Source organism: Drosophila ananassae, chromosome 2L (assembly GCF_017639315.1).
Source record: "Drosophila ananassae strain 14024-0371.13 chromosome 2L, ASM1763931v2, whole genome shotgun sequence".
Lineage (NCBI taxonomy): Eukaryota > Metazoa > Arthropoda > Insecta > Diptera > Drosophilidae > Drosophila > Drosophila ananassae.
The window spans coordinates 7,360,158-7,384,138 of record NC_057927.1 but is presented as its reverse complement, the minus strand read 5'-3'; the positions used below and the strand labels follow the sequence as shown (position 1 = coordinate 7,384,138).

The 23,981-nt window shown below is 42.6% G+C and overlaps 1 protein-coding gene and 2 long non-coding RNA genes across 3 annotated transcripts; all 3 read right to left on the bottom strand.

The window, feature by feature from the left end:
• Positions 1 to 1,338: 1,338 nt before the first annotated feature.
• Positions 1,339 to 19,321, bottom strand: LOC116654502. Its single transcript, XR_004309722.2, has 3 exons — positions 18,943 to 19,321; positions 6,748 to 6,847; positions 1,339 to 1,878 (listed from the first exon to the last, which is right to left on the bottom strand). It is a non-coding gene; the product is annotated as an uncharacterized LOC116654502 (long non-coding RNA).
• Positions 2,367 to 2,989, bottom strand: LOC123257313. Its single transcript, XR_006507352.1, has 2 exons — positions 2,751 to 2,989; positions 2,367 to 2,686 (listed from the first exon to the last, which is right to left on the bottom strand). It is a non-coding gene; the product is annotated as an uncharacterized LOC123257313 (long non-coding RNA).
• On the bottom strand, positions 3,470 to 4,331 carry LOC6500704 (dynein light chain roadblock-type 1). Its single transcript, XM_001953724.4, has one exon. It carries the CDS (start codon positions 4,233 to 4,235, stop codon positions 3,930 to 3,932), a length of 306 nt encoding a protein of 101 aa, XP_001953760.1. The 5' UTR covers positions 4,236 to 4,331; the 3' UTR covers positions 3,470 to 3,929.
• Positions 19,322 to 23,981: the final 4,660 nt, after the last annotated feature.

The window sequence follows — 23,981 nt, the reverse complement described above, 5'->3', positions numbered from 1 at the left end:
GGCGTGGGTGGTGGGGCATGGAGCCATAGAGAAAACAAAGAAATCTGAAAAAGACTTCCTGGCAGTGATGCAAGGAGATGTGTGTATATTTTTTTTGTGAAATAAAATATATTCATAAGGAAACTTTTCCCGTAATTAGATAGTTATTTAAATATCTAGACCTCTTAATAGTGTATTTATGGATTTAGTTTATATGGCCGAAGTATTTCTGACACTGTGAGGAAAACCAGTTAAGTCCTTACTCGGATGTGCGCCATGGACACTGCCTGCAGCCAAATGAAAAAGCAGTTCTCTGGCCTTCTTCGTTTTATTTTCCAGCACTTGCTGGCTGTCTTTGCCGCAGTCTTGTAGTTTTATTTCTTTTCTATATTCTGGCCATCATGTGAGCAACTAAACCCAACTGCAGTCGAGCAGTCGAGCAGTCGAGGAGCAGTCCCAGCCCCCATGCCACCTCACCTTGAAGGCGATTGGCATTCTGGTGGTTGTCGAAAGCGCATCGCGTTGAAAGATGATTTTCATGTTTTTCCCCTTTTCTGCACTCGATTTCCCCCCCTTGGTTTTCAGCTCGAATCGTGGCCCTAACGATGCTCAAAGTAATTTTGTTGTCTCAACCGCGTTTACTGACATCTTGATGCTTTGATTGCTCCGATTTTGAACGGAATCGTTTGCACTCCAGCTTGCAGCTTGCAGCTTGGAGCATGGACTGCAACTTGCAACTTGCAACTGCAACACCCGCACTTGGCTTTATGCGCCATTGCCATTATCGTCCGGCAAGTCGGGGAAATTGAATTGAAGTCTTTGATTGGCAATATGCTCCGTTGACCCCTTAACAAGTTGCCAAGAGGATCGTAAAGCGGAGTGCCAGAGTGCAGAACAAGGCAATATAAATAAAGTCGAGGAATGCTTAATTTTAAGATGCTCCCATTTAATTTGGGAGACCAAAATGGTGATCTAGGAAGTACGTGTTCGGGGGGTATTGGGGGACTCATAGATAATAGGACGAAAAGGATTGTAGCCCCCAAAGTATGATTAAAAAAATTAAACATATTTTATTGAAATCTTACTTTTAAATACCATTTTTTGACACAACCGCAGACTGGGCCTTCAAATAAAATATTCAACTATGTTACATAATTTATTTAACAGAATTTCTTGCTTTATTTAACGCTTAATTTTAAATATTATTCTACAATCACAGTTTTACAACAACAGTAACTTTAACTCCAAAGGAGTAACAGTGGCTCTAGAACTGCCAGTAGCTCCCAAACCTGTGTTGACATAAAGTACCTATAGATGGCGCATGCAGAACATCTGAAAGATGCCATCTAGTGGAAACTCTTTGTATCTTCCACAGTAGAGAAGAAAAATTAATTTTAATATTTATTGTTTTTTAATTTAAGCTTTACTTGTAAAAAAATACTTTTTTTTTGGTCTTGAAAAAATTACATAAATCTTTTACATTATTTTCAAATCTTACAATAACTTTTTTTTTGTTTTTAATTATTTCTTCAAATGTATTTTTAGATGTTAAGAATCATCAAATTAAAAATGTATTTTATTTTTTAACTTTTCTGCTCTACCTTTGATATAATTTTTGTTCCATCCGAGGCTTTGAGGTCTTTGGGCCAAAAATCGCTCATCCGTCGCGCCGCCAAGCGACGTCTGCGCTGCAGCTCGTCGAAACTGGAAATGTGTGGCGGTGGTTGAGCGAGTCAGAAAAAATCCAACATTTCATCACCAGCAGCACCACCACCACCAGAAAATGGGCTTGGCCTTTTCGATTTGAGTGAGTAACTTTGGAGGTGCTCACGCTCCTGCCATTCTCCTGCTCCGCATTTCTCCACTCACTCTCTCCTTTCGGGAAGAAAGCCGGCGGCCCTGCAAGTGGAAAAGGTTTTGGAATCATGGGTTTTGAATTTAAAAATTAATATTATATAATATAAATATTTCTTATAAGAGTAACTGTGACATTAAATATAAATACACTTACTAGAAAAATGTTTACAATGAAAAATGTTCTTCTTATTGTCCTTTAGAGTAAAAATTTACAAATGAAAATAAGACTTTTTAGCTCTTGAAATATATATAAGAAAATCTATTTAGATTGTAAACTTATTGAAAATATTCTATCCAATTTAAAAATCAAATAAAACTACAAAAATTTATTTAATTTTAAAATCATACTTGTAGGAAGTATATTTAGCTTTATATTTAGGTTTAGGATAAACCTCTTAAAATCACCATTTAGCTTAAAAACCCCTTCAAAATCAACAAAAATTCTATTTTTGTCACAGCTTTATAGTTGAAGATTCATAATCTTCTATGTCATGATGATTCTATTTAATATTTTAATAGAAGCAGTAGTCGTCGCGCAAGAACATAAATATCAAATTCAGACTTCGTCCTAGCGTCCAAGGAAGCGTACAATGGATGGCCTGGAAAACGTTTTATTCGAATTTAATTCAAAGTGTTTCTAATTTCCAGGGGCATTGATAATTTCGCACGAATCGCTCCGAGACCCCGTCCGTCAGAAGATGAAGTCGTCACCAGGAATGGACCGTGGAGTAATTTCATTTCACGCTGCCTGAAATGAAGTGCGCAATTCTGACAGATACGGGGAAGAGGAGGCAGCCGCATCCCTCGACCTTGCCACCATCGAAGCAGTCGCTCCATTGTGCTCGGCGGACTTGCCGCATTTTCGGGCAAGTTGAATTAAGTTTCTGTACAAATTTTTATATTTTCATATTTACCCAGGCACCACAAAACGACGCCAGACAATGGGAAACTGCTTAAAGATAGCCCCGGAGCAGCGCAGCACAAAGCGCACCCCGGGAGCGTCTCCCGGTGATTATGGATCCGGGGCTGAAGTTGGGTAAAAAGGCTAGATAAGTTATTGTTGCAACCCCTGCAAGGCTCTCGGTAAAAATAGGACAAGACACTCGCACACCAACACACTCGCACAATCGCGCTCTCACAGATACATTCATCTGCCCGGAGGGTGCGTCGTAAAAATGAGTTACGAGTCCTGCCATTTTAAATTAAAATAGCAGGCAGCATCCATTGTGGATGAGGACGCAAGATGGAAGCAGCCAAAAAAAAAAAAAAAGAGTACGTAGAAAAAGGTCAAAGGCCACAGTTCCACCCCGAAACATTCTACGGCTACAAAATGGTCATGTTGACAGAAGTAAATCTTTTGAATTATCGCATTAGAAAGCCGCATTCTCACAGATCCGAATAGATTCCCGGTCCGATGAAGCCATGTCGTAAATAATCAGGATCGGAACGTCGCCGGGGAATTATAAAGGATTTTCGGGCAGCCCTGTTGATTTAGGCAAACTTTTAGAATTTGTTTGCTTTTCGAAAAGGGTTCAAGATCAAGTATCTTACTCAAAAAATTTAATTATATTATATATCGAAGCGCAGTGGATATATTCCAATTACCCAACTTTTTAATAAAAAACTCGTCATATCTGGTTTAAATATATTACTTTAGTGTAGTCATTGCCAACATATGTACATCAATATTTAGAGTCTTCTTCAGTAGTTTTAAGTGATTCTGATTAATTGGTATCAAGTTTGTATGACTTAGATTGTAATCGACTTCCCTTCAATAAAGAAATCTTGATTCCATAGTTAAAATTCATTTCTCCACGACATTGTCTCCAATTGCCTATAGGTTTTAGGAAATAACATCCCAAAATATTACGAAGCGGCAACCTATCAGGAAATTCTTCCTAAAAGATTTAGGCAATCTCTGTCGCTCCGCGACAAAAACTTCATAAATACGCTGCTTAAAATCATCCATAATACGTTCATCATCATAATACATCTCTTTGCAGCATAATTCCATCTCATAATACGTCTCTTTCCAGAATAATGTATATCGACATCGTCAAGAGGGCAGAAAGGCTATTGCGGGTCCTTTCCGATTACTGAACAACGGTGATGGTGAAGTACTCCTCGGGGGCCACCAGGTACTCGAACTTCCGGGTGGCCACTCGCATGTAGGTGAGCTGGTTGGTTGGGTCCAGGTCGCGGACCACGCTCTGGCAGGCCGGCACCAGCGTCCCGTTCAGGTGCTTCACGAGCGCCTGGGCACTGGTGTTGTCGAAGGACGTCTCGGCCACGGCGTTGGCCATGTTGTCGGCCACCACGTAGCCGGCCGTGTGCTCGGCTATGATCCTGTCCACGATCGGAGCGTTCCGGTGGATGACCTCTTCCAAGATGCGGTTCATAGCGTCCTCCGAAAGTGTACTGTGTTTAGTGTATTTTTTTTTTTTTTTTGGAGAGAAAGTCGTCCTCTCCCTTTAGCCTTCACCGATGTTCTGAACAATTCGGGTTGTATGGAGCTCCAAATATGACAAATCGGATGACTTTTAAGGCACGGAGCTCTTGGGAGTTCATTCTATCTAGCCAAAAAATAATATTTTCATAGCCTACTCCCGCATAACCTACTTCATATCCATATTTTTACAACCAATTTATAATTAGTATACCATACCGCATTGATTAATTAAGTGTGGGCCGCCTTTGGCATTATAACAGATGGTAAGGGAATCGAATAAATTGAACTTATCGAAAGTTTCTTATCTCGATCCCCGCCCTCCTGGCAGGCAGTCAGGCCCCTCGCATGCCATTGAACTTGCCCTCCACTTGGCCTGCCCACTATCCGAGGTCAGTTCAAATTACCGAGAACACAGAAAGACCAGAATTGATATTCCCGCTCAAGTTCAAGTGGTCGCGTGGCTTTTCTCCTCCCGCAGGCTGCCTCATCAAGCCGTTTTCATTTAATTTTCATGCACATTTAATGGCGTCTGTTATTGGCTTTTAACGAGATTTCCACTCCATGCCGCACTCCATCCTGCAGCCATCCGATGTATTTTTAGGTATCCGTATAATTGACTTTTTGACTTTGGATCGCTTTGTGGCAGGTCGTTGACTTGCCCCGCCACCGACACTGCCACAGCCACTTCCACTAATTCCGATGCCCTGGCTTAGCTTAAAGCGGTTTTTGTTTTGAGGCAGATGCCATAAATCAGAGCTCGCAGAGTTGCAAATACTGGAGTTGCGGGTGTTTAGTATTTAGTACAGCACTCATCTGGGGCCCCAGCTCATCTGTATTCAGGGTTCCTCGTCGCCTCCTCCTTGGCGGCGGAGAAGTGCTTGTCGGACAAGTCCGGAGAGTGCATGTGGAGGAGTGCACTGGCATGTGTATGCCGCAGAAACACACATACTCCCTGCTCCGTCGCTCCGACGATCCCCGGATCAACCCAAAATGGCCACTCGAGCGCCCACAACGGCCATAAAACACTTTCGGACATGTTGTTGGGCCAACAACTTTCAACTCCGCTCCGCCCCTTCTTTTCTCCCACTGATGGTCAATAAAATGTGCATAAATTCCGGTGCCATTCAACGGCAACCCGAAACTGGGATTTGCTCGAGGGTCAGCAGGAGGCTATGCATTTAACGGGTTAACTTTTGAGACACAGTGGATTATGTCAAGAAATTTCGGCACCTCTTACTGAGAGACTAGTGCTAAAAATTGGTTCAATAAAAGCAGCCAGAAATCTTCAAGACTTGGTCATAAAGTATAAAAGAAACTAGGCTTCAAAATCTCAAAAATATTCTTCAACTTTCTACCATGGAAAATCACCTAATTGAGAGCCCTTAATAATACATGAAATATTTACTAAAACAAAACCAACTATTACCATGGTAAAAATGTATCTTTTTTAAGCCGCTTTAAACTGGGCAACCTCTCCCCCTGCCTGCCTGCCTGCCATCTATGATTTGTGGCCGCCGAATGCAAAACGAGAGATTTGTGGCCCTGGAAAATGAATTGTGCCCAAGTTCGGGCTCTGGGCCATTTGAAACTATGCAAAATGCGAGCTCATAAATTGCCGCTTTCGAGTCCTATCTGTGGGCCCAGTTGGGGTTCTGGCCCCGGGGCGGGATTAGGCGGCAAACGCTTATCCGAGAGCGAGATACTCGGCGTTATGCCGGGGCCGTAACTCATTTAATTAGATGACTATCGCTGCTCTGGAATAATTCATCCACCAATAGACACAAAACTTTCAGATCCCCCGAAAATGCTACTCGAAGAGGTCAAAAGGTCGGGCGGCAGCAAATGGCGGCATAAAAAACTATAAATTACACCCAAAAAAAGCACTCACGAAATGGAAAATGCCTTTGTTAATTAGAAAAACCAACATACATACACCAACTGGTGACTAAAATTAAAAAACGACCTCGTCAGAGTGAGGAGGGGCTGGAGATGCCAGAGATACCAACTCGGCCACTTCCAGGGGCTTTCAGGGCGAAACACTTTCCCTGTTCCCTGCTCCTGAAAATGCAAATGAGCTGCTCGAGCAGCCGTGGTGTTCCAAGCCTTGGAAAACCGGAGCCCGAGCCGGGTCCGGTCATTGGCCGGCGGTCAGCTCTTCACCTACATCTGTATCTGTATATGTATCTGGTTTTTTTGCCCTTTTGTTTTGGCCGTTTCGTTTGTGCCACTCGAGCGGCGAAAGGGACACGTCGCACCACACACATGGCACAAAATTCACAAATTGGCCGGGGGCTGTGTCCGAGTGGCCCAAATCTGTATCCTTACCCCTTTCGGAAGCCCACTGACACACTTCCCGACTTCTCATGTCGTCTGAATCCCAGTTTTGATTACAGACCCGGCAGCAGCCATAAATAATATATACAATGCACATAAAACTCATGTACTCCGGCATGTGGACTCACCTCCGAAACGTTTTTGGAATTTTTAATTTGGAACAACGAAGACAGTCCTGCCGGAGAGTCCTTGAGGGTTGCTGGCCAATTTATTTGTTTTGTGAGAGCTCTGTAATTGAAAATTAAATGAAAAGTGGAGGAATTATTTTTTTGTTTTTTTTTAGCTTAAAAACTTAAAGAGTGCTTCCCACAAAAACCCCTATTTGGTATTAAAATCGAGGCTTAGTCATTAGCACATGATTTCATTATTTTTATCGACAGATTGCCGCATCTCCTCCTTTGAGATGCTCCAGAGACAATAAAAACTGTGAAATTATTGCAGCCCCGAATTCGTAATCCCATTGACAAATGGCATTATTTGCTTTTCGAATTTATGTTATGGACTTCTAAATAACAACCAATTTAAGGTATTTATCTTTGAGAAGCGTAATTTCGTATGCAAATTCCGTGGCAGTTGGTCTGGCAAATTTATGGTAGCCGAGGTCTGGGCCAAAGTCGATCTGGTTTCGGCCAGCTGAAATACAACTACTTTGCGGCCAACCAATGCAAATTTTTATTAGCCATGAAGTCGGCCGTTAAAGCCATTCCAAAACGCTTAAAATCGTTGCTCTCCACACCGACTACAAATCGTTAGAAGCATCCGAATTCGAATCCGACTCTGAGTTCCAAATGAAAAGGTGCAAAATGCCGCAATTAAATATATCTCATTGGCTAATTTTAATAACTTCATGAGACTCGTTTTTACAAAAAACAATAAATAAACAACACATAAAAATAAATTAAAAATTTGTGAAATACAAACAAAATATCAGATATCAAGTTTCGGATTAGAACTCGAAGCGAAAACGCTTGCCAAAACAAAGAAACTGAAATCATTTATTTTTATGGCTTAAAAAAAGGTGGGAGATGTTAAAAAAAATTACATTTTGGGGCAACAACAAAGGCGAAGGCGTGGCAGCAACGGCACACACACAAAAGCCATTGAAAAGATAAATTTCTTAATTTAAATTCAAACCCAGAGCTGGGTCTTGTTTGTTGTTCAACCGAGTGAGTTCCTCCCCCTTGAACCATTTTCATTTCCGTTACAAATGCTATTCAATTTTGCCAGAGCCGGGTCTAAAGCGAAATTCAATTTTCAAACGTTTTATTTCGACAGGGTTTTGATTTAGTCGCGCTCGCTCTGAATATTTTACGAATTGGTTTGATTTTGGAATTGAAATTGGTTGGTGTCGGGCCCGGATCGGGTTTGGGATTATAGGGCCGGGCCGCCTCCATTTTCTCGCTTTGTGCGTTCGTTTTGTGTAACTATGGAATGGAATATTTATTATTTAAATTTCTCGACTGCGACTGGGACTGGGACTGTGACTGCTACTCGGAGGCACTAAATCATGCGACAGGCTCATTCAAACACATACTCATTCCCGAAACACGAAAACACTCGCATATTCGTAAGTTGTTGTTTTTTTCGGAGGCATGATTTAGGTGCAGTCATAAATTCACTTTTAAGCTTTTTGGTATTTCATTTCGGTCTGGGCCTGGGGATCTGGTTTTGGTCTGGCTTTTGACTTTAGCGGGTCCGGGTGCGGGTCCGGCTAAGAGGCCAAGATAAACACTTGACAACGTGCTAAGGCCGGCACTGGCAACGCGATAAGCGCATAAATAAACCCCCCAGTAATAAATTCAGCGTCGCATTTGACGCCGCCATCTGTGGAGCCATGGACCAAAAAGGGGGAAGAATTTCGGATAGAACATGGACAGTAAGAGTCATTTATTTTGTGGAGGCTGTACTCATCCGTCAACTGAAGTATCCGCAAGAAACCATTCATCTGTTGCCCTTTTTTCAGGACTCTAACACTCTTAATTTACTTTATAACTTTATTTTTATATAATAACTGATATTTCACATTAAAGAGGTAAAAGTATCTCCAGCAGACCGTGCCATAATTGCCAGCAGGAAGAGTCCTGAAAATATACGACATCTGCGCCGGTGAAACAAAAAGGCTACAAAAGTATGAAAGGATAAAAGTCATGCAGCCAGCAATTCACGGCAATCAAGCAGCGCGGCGAAAGGATGCGGCGATGGCTGTGAGAGTGCAGAGTCCATTAAAAGGACATTCCGCCCGGCAATCCACATGTGTCCTGTCCATTGAAAGGACGTGCCGTGCCAAACGGCAAACCAACTTTGTTTGTTTTCCCTCCACACTCATATTTCCCTTTCTTACGTTACATTTTCCTTCTGACTTTTTTTTTTTTAATTTTTGTAAATTGAAAATTGTGTGCGGATGCGGATGCAGCATTGCGTGGCAATTACACAAGCCCTCGGCCGGAGTCATAAATACCGCCTGAAAGGAGTAGAGTGCGGCAGGGGGTCGTCTCTCGTCTCTCGCTCTCGGTGTCGGTCTCGCTGCGCCTCCATCAGAGGCACTTCGAGGTGGCCAAGTGGCAAGTAGAGGACCGTGCAGCATTTCATGTCGTGTTTACACTCACTTGGACATCCCTCCGCCCCAGCCGGCGAGAGGGTCAGGATATTAAAAACTGCAATTAACTCGGGCCAGTGCCCCGCGTCCGCCAATTACCCGCCGCCGAGTTGCATGCCACCCCGATGCGACAGGTTGCGGTCCGACTTATTTATATTATTAAAGTTTCTTTTTAGTAATTTATCATTTCGCCTTTTTACTTGCCGAGTGCATAATTGGAAAAAGGGCTCATGAAAGTAATTATTGCATCAGGTGGACGAGGTGGCTAAGACGGGGAACAATGTTTACTAAACTATTTATTATTTATGGAAACTGCTTAAGCCTTTCCAACAATAAATCTAGTTCTTAATTTTAAAACGCCACTTGGAATGTTTGAGTGCCACCCAAGAAGCGTGACGAGCCGAGTTCTTTGACCCAATTTAGAATGCATATGGCCAGGAATGTAGAAGACGGCAACGGATTTCATTGCAGTTTCCAATTTTGAGTTTGCCAATTAAATGTTTATCTCTGGCTAATTACCAGCGCCGTCCGACGCCTTTTAAGCCAAAAAAAAAAAAAATAAAAAATTAAACTACAACAACGGCCGACGCCGCATTATTCAATTAAAAGTTGTTGCTGTTGTGTGGGCCGTGTTGTTTTTTTCGTTTTTCGTTCGTTTTTGGCACGCACTAAACCCCATAAAAGTCATAAAGACCCGCATAAAAACCATAAAACGAAAATGAAAAGAATCTTAAAGAGCGGCGAGCAACAAGAAGCGATGAACATCGTGGCGGAAGGTTGGCTGGGGAGGGAGGAAACAAGTTTAAGGTGATTTCTGATTGATATGGAAAACCACTCGCTACCGCTGGCTTTTCCACTCAAAGGAAAAGCGAGTGGAAAGACGCGAGAGCAAGCAAAATGAGTTTTCCGCTTCGCCGCCTGTTGCCCCAAGCTGGGGCTCTCTTTTCTTGCAGCTTATTTCAATCAGTGCCCGAGCACAATGATTTTTATTTTTATGCGCCAACGTAACGATCTCGTTTCCACTTACTTAAATCTACATTTTAACTGCCTGGCACATTTTATGTCCCATTCTGGCAGCCGTGCCGAGATGCCAAGATGCGCGCGCTTTTTTCTCCAGTTCTCCCCAAAAACGGTACCAAAAAAAAAACGTTTGCAAGCTCCAAAGAGAGGGACAAAGAAAGCCTGGAAGAGAGGCTTTCTTCTGGACGATTTTTGACCAGTCTAGTGGTCACTTGGCAATTAAATCAATACTAATTAGTGCGGGCAAACATCTCCAGCAAACATTGGCAAACACGCCAAGAGAGAAGGCCACCCAAAAGAGAGCCAGAAAAGAGCGCCGGCGGTGAAACAATTGAGCCACATTCACCAAACGATTATGAGGCCATCTCAGTCGCACTTAACGGCCATAAACGACGACAGTTATGGCGACGACGCCGGCAGAGGTAGCTGGGAGAGCGTGAGAAAAGCAATTCTCACGAAGAGCTGCGTATCGATTATGCTCAACTGCCGCGATTTACTTGTTTTAATGCGAGCGCGACACGTGGCCGCGCAAGCGAGAGGCAGCCATACCGGAAATGCCCCATCTTGCTTTCGCCTGCCATTACGCTCTCACATGCGCAGCCATTATGGTGCGCGGCTCTCTTTCTCAGGCAGCCCTAGCTGCATCCCGCTCTGACCAATGGCGGAGCGGCTTGCCTCCGTCTCGCTCTCGCTCGCAGTTTTATTTGAGTTATCGGCAATTTGCCTCCGCCGTTATGGCTTCCGTGTGCGCTGCTGCTTCGGAGGGGGCGTGGCCTATCGGCCCAGCGCAGTAGCATTTCGCACTGGGTTTTATGGCCCTCAGTTTTATGGCTCATTTTCGGCGTCCGTCGGCGCAGCAGCGGCGCAGTTGGTGCTCCTTGCTGCTGCTGCTTCTTCTTCTCGTTCATGTTCATGTTCATCGGGCTGCTGCTTTGACATTTGCCGTCGCTTTGGCGGCGGTGAAATTGTTTGTTTGGATAATTATTTGGATTGTTATTAGATTGTTGCAACAACTATAAAAAGGTCGTAAAAAATATTTTTATTTCGCCTTAAATGATTTTTAGTGGCTCTGTGACGGCGTGGCTGCCTTGCGGTGACAAATTGCCCCAAAGATTATGCGCCTAATCGCCGTTTTGATGTTTTCGTCTTTGTCTGCTTCTTCTTATGCATAGCCTTGACTTTTGACCCGGCTCACATATCAAATAAAACGGAAATGGAGCAGAGAAAGTAATCAAAAGGGTTAAAATCCTTTTTCTTTTAATCTTAGGTGGGCTGGTCCTTCAGATTTCTTTCGATATGGTTCCTAGTGGATTTTATTTCGTTTATATCTTATAGTAAGAGATAATAATACACCTGTTTATGGTGATTAACTTTTAAAGTTCATAGTTACATATAATATTTTAAAATGTAAAAAATACAATTTGGAGAAATGAATTTAAATCGAGGGGAAGCAAATATAAACGATATACTTCACTTATTAATCGATTAATTACAAATTTTCTTTATATCGCACTATTTTACTCTAATAGTTCATATGTGACGGTGCGTATACTTGATATTCTGGAAGCTCAGCGAAACCAAATTTGGTGTTAAGATTAAACCATTTTTTTTACTCCAAAATACTGTTATAAATTTATCAAATAGAAAAACTATCCCAACTCCCAAAGTAAACCAGTTTTTTATTAAATATTTATTGCAATCTAGAGGAGCTGATATATAATTTTTTACTATTAGGCTTGAAAAGATTTTTACATTTAAAGTTTATGAATAAGCCATATTGACAGATATTTATTATTTAGGTAGATGACTTCTCCAGTTTCGATTTCATTTCGAGTCTTTGGCTATACCTGGCGCATACAAAAATGGTTTATTTATTTCTTTCTCATACGGCAAACATAATTCTTGTGGAATTCGAAAAGCGAGGCAACATGAAGTCAGAAAAATAATTCAGATAAAGAAAAAGCATTTTAACGAAACTGTCACGGCCCGGGGACGTGAGTTCCGTGATTGGATTGCCCAATAAATGTTTATCGAACGTCGAACAAATGCGTATCTATTCACTGAATGTTTGGCGTGTTTCGGGAGTTCTTTTTTTTTTTTTGAGGAGAAAACACTTTGGATCCGACCAAGTCTGATTTGGAGTTTGGGTCTTTGTTTTTGTTATATTTGGGAGACCCAGCTGGCAACAAAAGACACGTTTGAAAGAGACAGTAATGGGGAGAAAAAGCAACCAGAAATGGCGGTAGAGCCAAGTTATTTTTATGAAATTAATATTGAGTGCCCGGGGGCCATCTGAGTCCGAAATGGGTAATTAAAATAATAAAAGCATTTTTTCGACTGCCGATGCATTCGGAATTTTAATTAAAAAGTCGCCTGGGACAAGAGGCGGCGCGGAACGATTGTAAATTCTGCACTGCGACAGTTCAGAATGTTTTCGAAAACAAATATTAAGATATTTCCTTCGGGAAAATGCGTTTTTAAGTAGCATCTCGGCCATAAGCGATCCGATAAATTCCCATTCGCCGGCCATCGCATTCGTTTTAATTGACTCGCTTGGTTTGACTAATTTTGGATCTTTTCTCCATTCCTATTCTCAGTCCCAGTTCCAGTCCCATTCCTTCTGGTGTCCATCAACGCTTCTTCATTCCCCGGCAGCTGCATTTTCCTCCCGGTTTCCACCACTTCAGATCCCAATACTCCGCTTTTCCCGTCCGCTTATGAATGTGTTTGTGTAAATTTATGTACATTTTCTCGTCTATGGCTTGTTTTTCTTTTTGGTAATTTCTTTGAAAATGTGCGACTTGTCATTCGGCAACCACCCCCGCCTCTGCGACAGTCACCAGCCCCACCCTTTCTTCTTTCGGGTCAGGCATCCCGTTTTCCACTTGCCCGGCGACCTCCCACTCCCCTCGTCCCCTAGCTGGCTTAATTATCTGTTTTTTCAATGCCATTTTTTATGTTGCACCTTTTGATTTGTGTTGCCTTGTGACGACGTTTGTCGCATCTCTGCTTTTGTGTTTTCCGTTTGGCCATACCTGTAGTCTTTATGACTTTTTTTTACCAATTACCTTTTACGCTGAAACATGTATTTTTTGTTTATTAACTCAAGGTCATTCACAAGGAGGGTATATGTATGACGATGACCTGTTCAGTTATTTGACAAAAAAAAACAGAGAAAAAATTTTCAATTTGTAGTAAAGACAGTTTATTACAGATAATGGAAGATCTATTAGAAAATATGACTTCGAAAATGCGACAAAGTTATCAGCTTGTTTGGCCTATTAAATATTTTCATGTTTTTAAAAATTGTTGCACAATTTAAATACAGTTATCGACTTACTGATGCCATTACATATTTTGATGAACCCGAAGAGAAAACTTGCTTTAATTGCATTCATTTCAGTTTGGATCACTTTGCAACTGCTCATTGCAATTACTCGAACCGCACTCGAGTGCATTTTAAAGAGAAACAACAATTACAAATTATATACATTTCGCATGAGCATCCTGGATGTGGCAGTTGCATGTGCATCTCACCGCCGGCCAACTACTTTCGTCAATTACGAAAGAGCTAAAGCTGAAGCTGGAGCTGGACGTGGCATCCACTGGAGCTTGGGCAGCTGGCCCGGCGGCCAAATTATCCGAACGCCATTAAAGTCATTAAAGCCATTATTCGACGAGTAAAACGTTTAAGTGAAAATACATCTTCTGGATGGGCATGGAGGACGGAGGATGTATTTGCGCTTTGGTAGATGAAGATGGCCTGTATGGGCTTTGGGTTCTGACGGGTTGGCGGCGGCGGTGCCTCCACGAGCGACAAACGCATTCGAGCACCTCCCCGGTTCTCAGTTCCAGGGGGATCCTGCTGTGTTATTACCAACATTTCTGGCAAAAAGAGTTGCAATCGAGTCGATTTTGAAGAAACTTGGCCATTTTTTAATTCATGCTTGAGAGCTTTCGGCCACACACATATAATTTGGACAATTCTGGTGCTCAGCGCGAACATTTGCTTAAATGGAATTATCGTTCAATAACCCATTGAGGCACTGAAAAATATATTTTACGCATAATATAAAAATTATTTGGTAAATCCATCCTATTTTCTATATTTTTTGTAGCTCTAGTTAGCCATTAAAACTATTAAATAAACTCAAAATAATACTCATATCATCATAAACCCTTCTTGGATTATTTTTCGAGTGTAATACTTTATTATTGCGTTGTCATGCACCATCGATAACGTGGGACCACGTACTCTTCCCCACCCCCCGTCGATTGTAATATAATCCATTTAACTAAAGAGAAACTAGGCCTCCTGCCCTCCACCCGGCACTCGCCTTGGCTCGAAAGGAAGCTGCTGCTCATGCCGGACTCGAGTGTCAGGTGTTCGTGTTAAAATGCCAACTAATTTCAGTGTTTTGGGCCAGAAGCTGATGGCCAATTGCCTGCTATCCAGTCAGCCTGAACGGCCGGCCGGCCGGCCAATCGATTCACTTAATCAATGGGGCCGGAGCAAAGTGTTCCCATTTTTTGGGACGCAAAATGAAAACAAAACCATTATATGCTCATACAGGTTGTATGAGCATGTATGAGAAAAAGTTGTCGCAGGAAATGGCTTTCAGTAGGGCCCTCCAGGGACCCTGGGCTGATGGGGGGGCGTGGTCAGCGTTTTGCCAGCTATCGGGCCGGGCCATCTTGGCCAAGTTTGCACACGTTCCCCTGGCCCGGCCGCTTAGTCAGCGCAACGAATGTCAACGAATTTTATTATTTGCAACCTTTGTCAGTCTCGCCAGTGCTGGTGGGTGGATGTGGAATGGCTGCCTAAATTATGATGCACGGCTGTGATAAAGTGCCAACAAACGTCACCAGTCCAGCGCCGATTGCCATGCCACGGAGCACTCAAAGTTGAACGCCTCCGCTGGGGCAATGCCTCCCCCGATCTGACAGTGGCTGGAACTATGGTAGACATAATCCGGAGGAGGACGTGTGTCGCCGATTCTGCACTTAGATGGTGTTCATAATTCATATTAATAAGCACTCCAGTCTGTCTATTAAATCTGAATAAAGAATATTCAGTGTTTTCCAACATTATCCTTTCTTAAATGATTGAATGCACAATAAAAGTCCAAGCCAGAAATCAAATACACAAATTTAATTTGATTTCTCCATAGCCACTCCCAGAAACACGCTTCAATAGATACCAATTGATTAAGTAGACATTCGACGCCTTCTAGTTATATCAAATGGGCCATCAAAACTGTCTGCCTTGTCAGATCACAAAGCATTCGGCTCAACTAGTTTCGGCCCTCCCCCGAGAAACTATGGAATTATAAAATATTACGTATACGCCCCCGACGGCCAGCCCGTAAATAATGCCCGAAACTTTATAAAAACTTTTCTGCTGCGGCTCTGCTTTTATCTTTACCAAAACATACACAAATCTAGAAGTATTTCTGTAGAGAAAACAAACAAAGAAACCCCAATAAAGCTCCGTCCGAAGAGCAGGGCCCGGAGAACGGAGGCAGACATTCGTCTAATAAATTATTTGACAGTAAATTTGAAATTATCTTTTGAAATTGAAATTGCAGCGCATTACTTAAGCTCGCATAAATAAACAATAATACAATTGAGTAAGTCTGCAGCCAGAATATCCGAAAAAAAAAACCTAAAACAGTGGAAGAAATAAAGCCACAACAACTGCCGGCCGAATAAAAGGCCAAATAAAAAGCAACATTAACGAGCGATTCAATGGGCCCATTAAATTGGAAGCGTTGAGCCGCCGTCTGGCCGGGATCGTAATACTATACACAGAAAAAAAATATCAGATTAATAAAATCATATACTTTGACTAGACATTTTTAGAGTTTATTAAAGAAGAAAAACAGAGGCAACTATATTTTATTAGGATAGAATCGGTCTAAGATAAAAAGGTAATAAATTGGTAAAAGATTGCTTCAAAAAATGTAAAACCTTTTGAAGAAAATATTATTTTTTTTTCTATGTAGAAGCCCAGGGGCAACCACAATCGGAATCGGAATTGAAGTTGAAAAGAAGGAGGAGACATCACGATCACGGATCATTCTGTGGCTCTTCCACTGCCCTTTGCATATCATTTGGGGCCGAAAATTTATAATTTTATTGAGTGCTTTCCTGCGGTTCGACCGATTCGTTTCATTATTGAAATTAAGCAATTTGGCGTAATTTAACAACACTTTCGATGCATAAGTTTGGCCATTGCCATTTCGTATGATAACAATGGAGTCGGTTTTTTGTTTATTTCTGTTTTTTTGCCAGCCAAATGACCGACCAGTGCGTCGAGTGTCCATAGTCACGTCATTAGCTCAATTGTTCGCGGTTTTTATTGTCTTCGGTTCAGTGTCTGATGTGTCTGCAATGCTGATGTCTGCTGTCTGGTCCCAGGTCTGTGGCATCAACACGTCTTCAGTGGGTTTAATAATGGACACCGCGCACGATACCATGGGTTGTGCGCTTTGTCTTTATTTAAGCAGTAACTTTAGACTTTAATAACTGAAAGTGCTCTAAATGCAATCCAAAATTTACTCTTGCGAGTGCCCATCTTTAACTTAGCCAATTACTAAGCATATGCTCTTTCTTCCGCCCACTGGCTTTGATTGTCTGCTTTTTTTATGGCGATGAGACACAATTATCCTTATCAAATCAAAATCGAATCGCTCCCGCAATCCGGCGGGATAACGACACGTAAGCCTGCGGGCGCCACTCTTGTTTATAGCCCTTTTACGGCTCAATGTTCAAGTAGCCGGGAAAGGGAGGGTTTTACGAGGCTGCACTTGAACCACATCCTATCCGATCTGATCCGAAATAGGAGTCGAGGTCCGGGGGGACAAGTGCTCGCTCGTCCTGGTGGCATTTCAACACGTCGTAAAATCATCTGCCCCGCCAGTTAGAACTCGGCTTTTACGATCTATAAAACGCACATAAATCGCCGGGGTGCTACTGCACTTTTGCCACCGAATCGACTCAATGATGGCGTTTAATTGTTGAGCCAAAAGAGCAGTGTGGAGTGGAAAGCCGGAGTCTCAGGGTCCCAGGTCCCTGGGATCCGGAGTCCATGAGCGGGCCATAAAAACCTGAGCGTGTGCCGCAGTGGGCCAAAAGGAGAGGCGGGCGGGCGTCAAACAAATCGACGGCAGTGTGTTTTGTTTACGGCATTTGTCGAGTTGTAAAAATGTCGTAAACGAAATTGTTATGAATTGCGGCAAATTAAATAAACATCAAATGCCAAACGCTTCTGCTCGAGCTTGTTGTCTGTGGCTTTTTATGTCTTGTCTCATTGAATCTTTATGTCAGTCGCTGATTTCCGAGTCTTTAAAGTGTCATTAAGTGGTTCTGAAATGATTTACAGACTAGGGATGAGGCTGGCCTTAAAAGTTATTGGATGGATTAATTCTCGCTCTTCAAACACTCGATATCCGCAAACTGAATCTTGGGAGGAAAGCCATTCGGCTGGGCCTCCTCTTACCTGCAAAGCTCGAAAATGTGACCCCAAAAGTTAAAAAAGCGAAGGAAACCAGAAACCGGGGAGAAAATCCAACTGCAACCGTTGATGGCGATAAAGGGTACCAGAAGAAGCCATAAAGGAGACAAACAACAAACAGGCCAAGACTCGACTCGATGCCAAAAGGCCAAAATGCTGCTACGGTTCAAGTCAACAAATGGTACTGTGGGCTTGAGAGACTTCCATAGTATAGTTTTTACTTAAATTATAAAAAATATAAAGCTTTATACTCTTATTTTAGATTTTAAAGGATTTTAGGATAATTCTTTAAATTCTTGTTTAATATAAAATAAAACGAAGGACTGACTTTGCTACCCATTGTCGGTTGCAAGCAAGGGTACCTTGGCATTTCTCTACCTACCCATGGGCCATATCTGGCCTGGCCTGGCCGGGCCAAGCCTTTAAAGCGGCCTGAACCCTGTTCTTGGTGTTGTTGCATTCCAGCATAGCAATGACCGCAACAACACACCGGGTCTGAATCTGAAACCGGGATTGGGACTGCGATAGTGTTGGTCGTTTTGGAAGCAAAGGTAAAAAAAAATATATACACAGATATAAGAAAATAAAGAAAACACAAAGGAAAAATGTCTTCGGTAATACGAAAGGAAAAAAACAAAAACAAGGGGTTCCGTAATGGCTGCGACATTCATTCGCATTCGTATCTGTGAGTGTATCTGGCCGAGCAGTATCTGAGTATCTGTGTGGGATGGCCTGCAAGTCGCAAGATTTAAGATTGTCAACCATGTTGTTTATTGCCCTCTCAAGATTTGTCGCTGCCCGATCTGGTTGCCGTTGTTTTTGTATACCTGGAGCTGTGTTTTTTATACATGTATATTCTTTTTAAAGGTACAGGGAGGGGGCAGATGGCCGTCTGACTGCTTTGACGCTCATTCCGCGGAATTACTCAAAACGCTGAGAAAAATCTTGGGGAAAGATACGAATGCGAGAAATGTTCAACCGACGAGATGCGCAGGCATTTCTGTGATTTTTTCTCTGATTTATTCCGACTATTTTTCCTGGTTAGGAGCTGTTTTTTTCCCCTTGTCTTGAAAGAGTTTCAAGGCCTTACGGATTTCTTTCGAAATACAATCACCTTGATGAAAGGTGAGAGTCAGTTCAAGTCCTTAGGGTATGATGTTAGTAATAGTGAGAAAGTTAAAAAACACCTACCAATTTTGGTAACCAAATAGCCAGAATTTGTATCCTTTTTTTGTAGCCTAAATATAACTTTTTTACTAAACACATCACCAGCACATGGACATCCGGTGTCCAAAGGATACAACACATCACACTTAACACTTTCCCAGCGAGCATGAGAAACATATGCCATTTATGGATTTTCATATTTTTCACACATTTTAACTGATTTCCGATAGCTGGCTTAAAAAAAGGGAAATCGCCGCCTCCGATGCGTTTTTTAGCCGATCCGCAACGTCCAAGCACCCGGGAATTGGAACTCATACTGAGTGTTTACAAAACAGCAGTCGCCGATTCCCGATTCCCGATACCAGAAAACACAAGAACAGAGGAAGATCCTGCAGATCCCTGGACCGCATGCAAAAGGGTCACGGATGTGGACGGATTTGGACACGGCCCGGCGTCATAAATCATAAATTTCCAGAGGCTGCTGCTAAAAAACCAAATCCAAAACGCTTCGCCACGCAACGGGAATATGCCATAAAAAATGTGTGTGTGTTTTGAGCCTTTTTTCCGCTTAAAAATTCGCACCAAGGTCAGCATAGCTGGCGGCCATTAAAAAAGGTGAGGCAAGGTAACAAAAAAATCAGGAGACAGGGCAGGAGAGATCGCTCATTAGCAGCTGCACTTGTGTGTCTTTAATGAGTATAACCTGCCTCGGTTTTGGCCCTGACCTTGGACGGCGTTGTTTTTTATTAGCCATGTGACGAAAATTATGATTGCCTTTTGTTGGCGGAAATCATATTTCGTTAGAGCGTGCAAAATGATGCAACCTGCTCGCATAATGGCTAGGGAAAGTCATTCAAGGTCTTTATTCTACTTTACCCCCATTCAGTGGACCCACCACAGGCTGCAGTCTCTCGTCCTTTTGCATTGAAATGTATCCTGTCATTGCCAACAGGCGTTGCAGGGACACGAAAACATTTGCTTAATTAAATTTATTGTATGGAGTGTCATGTTCAGCCTCCAATTTTTGGACACATGTGCGCTCTTTAAAGGGGTTCGCCAAAGAGAGCCAACAAATTTTAAATCTAATAAACTGAAAGCTTTTATTAAACCCAGCACGCACACACATTTAACCATATGGCCTGGCCACTGCATTATTGGGACCCGCGGAATTAACTTTAATGCGATATCCTATCCGATGACCACCAATCAAAGCGCATTTAAAGCCAGGGCGCATAATTTGAAAATGTATTTTGTAGCACTTTGGGCCGCGTTATTAGCCTGGCCGTATCATAATTAATCCTAAACACGCAATTTGTGCCAAATAATTACTTTTAATATGGCCCCGCCCCCCTCAGCGGTTAGGTGGCCGGCAATTTGCATTGAAATGCTTAAAGTGAAATATATATGGCGGGTAATTAAAATGCATTTTTCATTCACGAGTCGCTGGCGCTTTTTCTCCCAGTGCTTCGGCCATAATGGCGAGTGGATTAACAATTAGTTGACCGCATCCATTGGTGCTCTCTCTCTATATGACCTCCCACCCCGGTAACCTGATCCTCCTAGAGCAGCCTCGCCCACAATTCCGCATCTCCAATACCCTCCTTTCCAATTCCCTTCTGGCCGGGAGCAGGACGACTGAGTGGACAGATTTATGCGACCCGGCTGCTCGGCCTGTAAATCTCGGCCTCCGGCTGCAGGGCAATAAACACGCATTGTTGGCCCAAGACAGCGCCCCACCCACTGGCGGAGGCAGCAACACCACCAATACCCACAACAAAAACGCCCACCTTGGACTCTCGTTTGGCCAGCTTCAGTTTTTGGGCCGCCAAAATCTGAGGCCTTAGATGCACAGATATAAAAAATATAAAAAACTTGTTATTTATTAAAATATTCTTAAACTATTTAGAAAATTAAATCTTTTAAAATTGTGGTTAAAATGGCCCTAATTTTTATTTTATATATTTTGTAAATGTTATCCTATATCCCTTGATTTTTTTCCTGTGTTCTGGTCAGAGCTTGGCAACAAACTCCATTATATAAATACAGAAAAAGAAACATACCTTCATATAAATAAATACATGTATACACGCTGCTTAGGCTCTTGTTGTTACAAGATTTAATTTCGTAAAAAAGTTACTCACGAAATTTACGAGGAGTACATGGCGTGTGGTTGGTGATTTTTTCGCTGGTGTGGTTGTGGGTTCGCATAAAGTGTTGCGGCTGAGATTTATGCGTCATGAATAAACCCCAGGGGGGTGGCGGTGGTGGTGTTGGAGCACTAAGGAACAACAACCATACAACAATGTTGTCGCCGCAAACTGGCCCGCCACAACTTTGGCGCAAAAAAAAATCAAGCCAGCTCCTCGGGGGCAGTACAGAAACATTTCCAATAAATGAATTCCGTTTACATAAGGAAATACTTGCGGGCTCGGAAACAAAAGCAAAAATCGATTTAATCATACATGTATTAGTCGGTACATAAGCCTAATGCCTTTGGTTTTAGGCCTAGTTAATGGAAAAGAACAAAAAGAAAGCTATTTGAGCCAACACTAGAAGTGAATGAAGAAAAGGCTGCCTTATACGATGTTTTAAGAGCTTTTTTTGAAAGAGTTTTCTTGTGTTAACTTTTTTCAATTTATCCACAGCTAGAGTTGCAACTGGAGCTCTCTTGCCAAACGATCAAATATTGGCAACACGTTTCGCCAATGGTCCAGACCATGTACTCTGGTAATTGAAGCGATGCGCAGAACTTGTAGAAACAATTGCATGTGGGGCCCGCAATTTATGGGCCTGGCTAAATCAAAAGGATCTGGGGATTGGCCCGGACACTTGGGCTTGGCCTCCCTGGCCCTGGCCGGGATGGCAATAATCCAGTAGAACGCCATAAAAGCTGTTTATGGTTTCGCGCTCCTTGTGCCCCATAAATCGAGCAGGAAAAAAGAGGAGAGACCCTGGAGTCTGGACTCTGCAGCCTGGATCTGATTCAGATTCTGGTTTGGCGTAGAGCTCCTTGGAGCATCGACGGGCGTATATAATTTAGTTATAAAAATAACTGCTAGAGCGCTGTAAGATGAGATCTCCTAGAATGGCCGGATCCCCAGACTTTTTATATATTTTTTTAGTTCTGCCTCCTGGCACCGACATGATGCGGCGTCATTGTAAATTAAAAATAAATGAAGTGCGTGCTTTCCATTTTTCCCATTTGGGGCTCCTATCTATCCCTACGTACTGTGGGGGGCTATGGAAAAATTTCGATTAAATTATTTATCAGGCTTTTTGCATCGCTGCATTCGCGATTTATGCGCGGTAGCAAAAATGCGATGCGATGTGCGATTCGGGTTCGATTTTTGCAAACTGCAAGCTGGAAACTGCACTGGCTGCACTGGCCGTGCGAGTAAAAAGCCAATTAAATATTTTTATCAGTAGATTGCCGTGCGGATGAGTAATTTTATTATTTATGGGAAATGGGAAAAATAAATGAAATTAAAAACAAAGTTGCTAGCTGGCAGAACTGCACAGTAGCTTTTGTATTCAATAACGCATTTTTTATGTTTCCTTGCTGCCCTTTTTTGTCTCTGTTGCATATTCATAAATAATCCTTAAGGGGGGCAGGGGGACAGGGGATCCGTGGCAGCCATGGGTGTTAAATAAATTCTGTTGGACAAATTAAAAACGCAAATGCACAGCCACTCGGGCCAGACGGTTCCATTTCGCATTTCCTTGCAGCTGATGCGACTATTATTAGACACATTTTGCAGATATTTATGCGGCGCGTGACGCCCAGCCTGGGCTTCTGCCTCAGAACGCTTCTTTTTCGAAGACTCCCACCGCCTGCTCTCCCCCAAAAAAAGTCAACTCCCATGGGTTCATGGCGTTCGCGCTGCCATTTGCATAATCGCTTTCGATTCCTCGCACGGTCCGCGCCTTAAATGAGTTATTTGCGAGTGTGTCGCCATGGCTGCCCTGCGAGTCTGCCATTGCCGATTCGATTAGTGAATCAATAAGGATCTGCTCTGCATTTTAATGCGATTTATGGTCGGGCGGCAGAACCTGCCAGATTGCCGCATAATTTTATTCCAATTCGCTGAACGTGAATAAAAGAATTTAAAGCGATTCGAAATCACTAGTGCCAGGGAGGAAATCTCAATGGTAGCTGTACAAAAATAGCCAAGGGGAAGTTGCAGATTAACAAGCTCTTCCAGTGCAACTAGAACTCTTAAATACAGAAATTATACAGCAAGGTGCAGTACTTGCAATTGCAATTATGAGAGGAAACACGATCACGCATAATCAGACAGCCCTTCAATTAATAAAACATTTTTACAAATGCTACAACTTGTTTTCAAAACACTGCTCATTCGCTGAAATTAACATAAAGGCGTTGCTGATGTCTTCCATTGCTGGAACAGGGAGAAATCTCATTCCGCCAGTGATATAAATATTCATTACATTATTCTTGTTTTATATTTGCGAGGCCAACTCCCACACAGCCCAGATGACGGGGAGCGGGGATTTAATTAAAACATTTCCAGCTGATGACCAATGGCGGACAATTTACGACGCCTCCGAGGATCAGGCGCGGATCTGCCTTGGCATTGGAGCTGGCTGAAAAACGAGCTGCGTTACAATTTCGCTGATTGCGCACAATTGCAAAGATACAGATACTCAGATACTCGGTTACGATTTACATGCAGCCTCTGAAAGGGAAAAACACAACAATGGCAATCAGCGGAGCTCGCAAATTTATAGTTCACTCGCGGCGGCAGAGCCAAAGTTCATAAAGTTTCATCAGGCGATGGCGGCAACAGAGCCAAAAAAAAAAAATAAGGAGAGGAGAAGAAAACCTTTTTGGTCGGATCGACAAAAGACGCACATGAATATTGGAAAGCGACCAAGACCCAGTCGGAGGATGTCGGCGAAAAAATATATTTCGCAGCGAGCTCCTTAAAATATGCAAATGAAGAAATAAATTTGCAACCCTTTCTTATGCTCATCACACACACACACTGGCATACCTCAAGCATCCTTGTGTCTATGTGAGCTGCAGTTAGCCAAGACACAGA

What these genes read in the sequence shown, in the direction of transcription:
- LOC6500704 (XM_001953724.4), bottom strand. Translation starts at nt 4,235, where the DNA reads ATGAACCGCATCTTGGAAGAGGTCATCCACCGGAACGCTCCGATCGTG.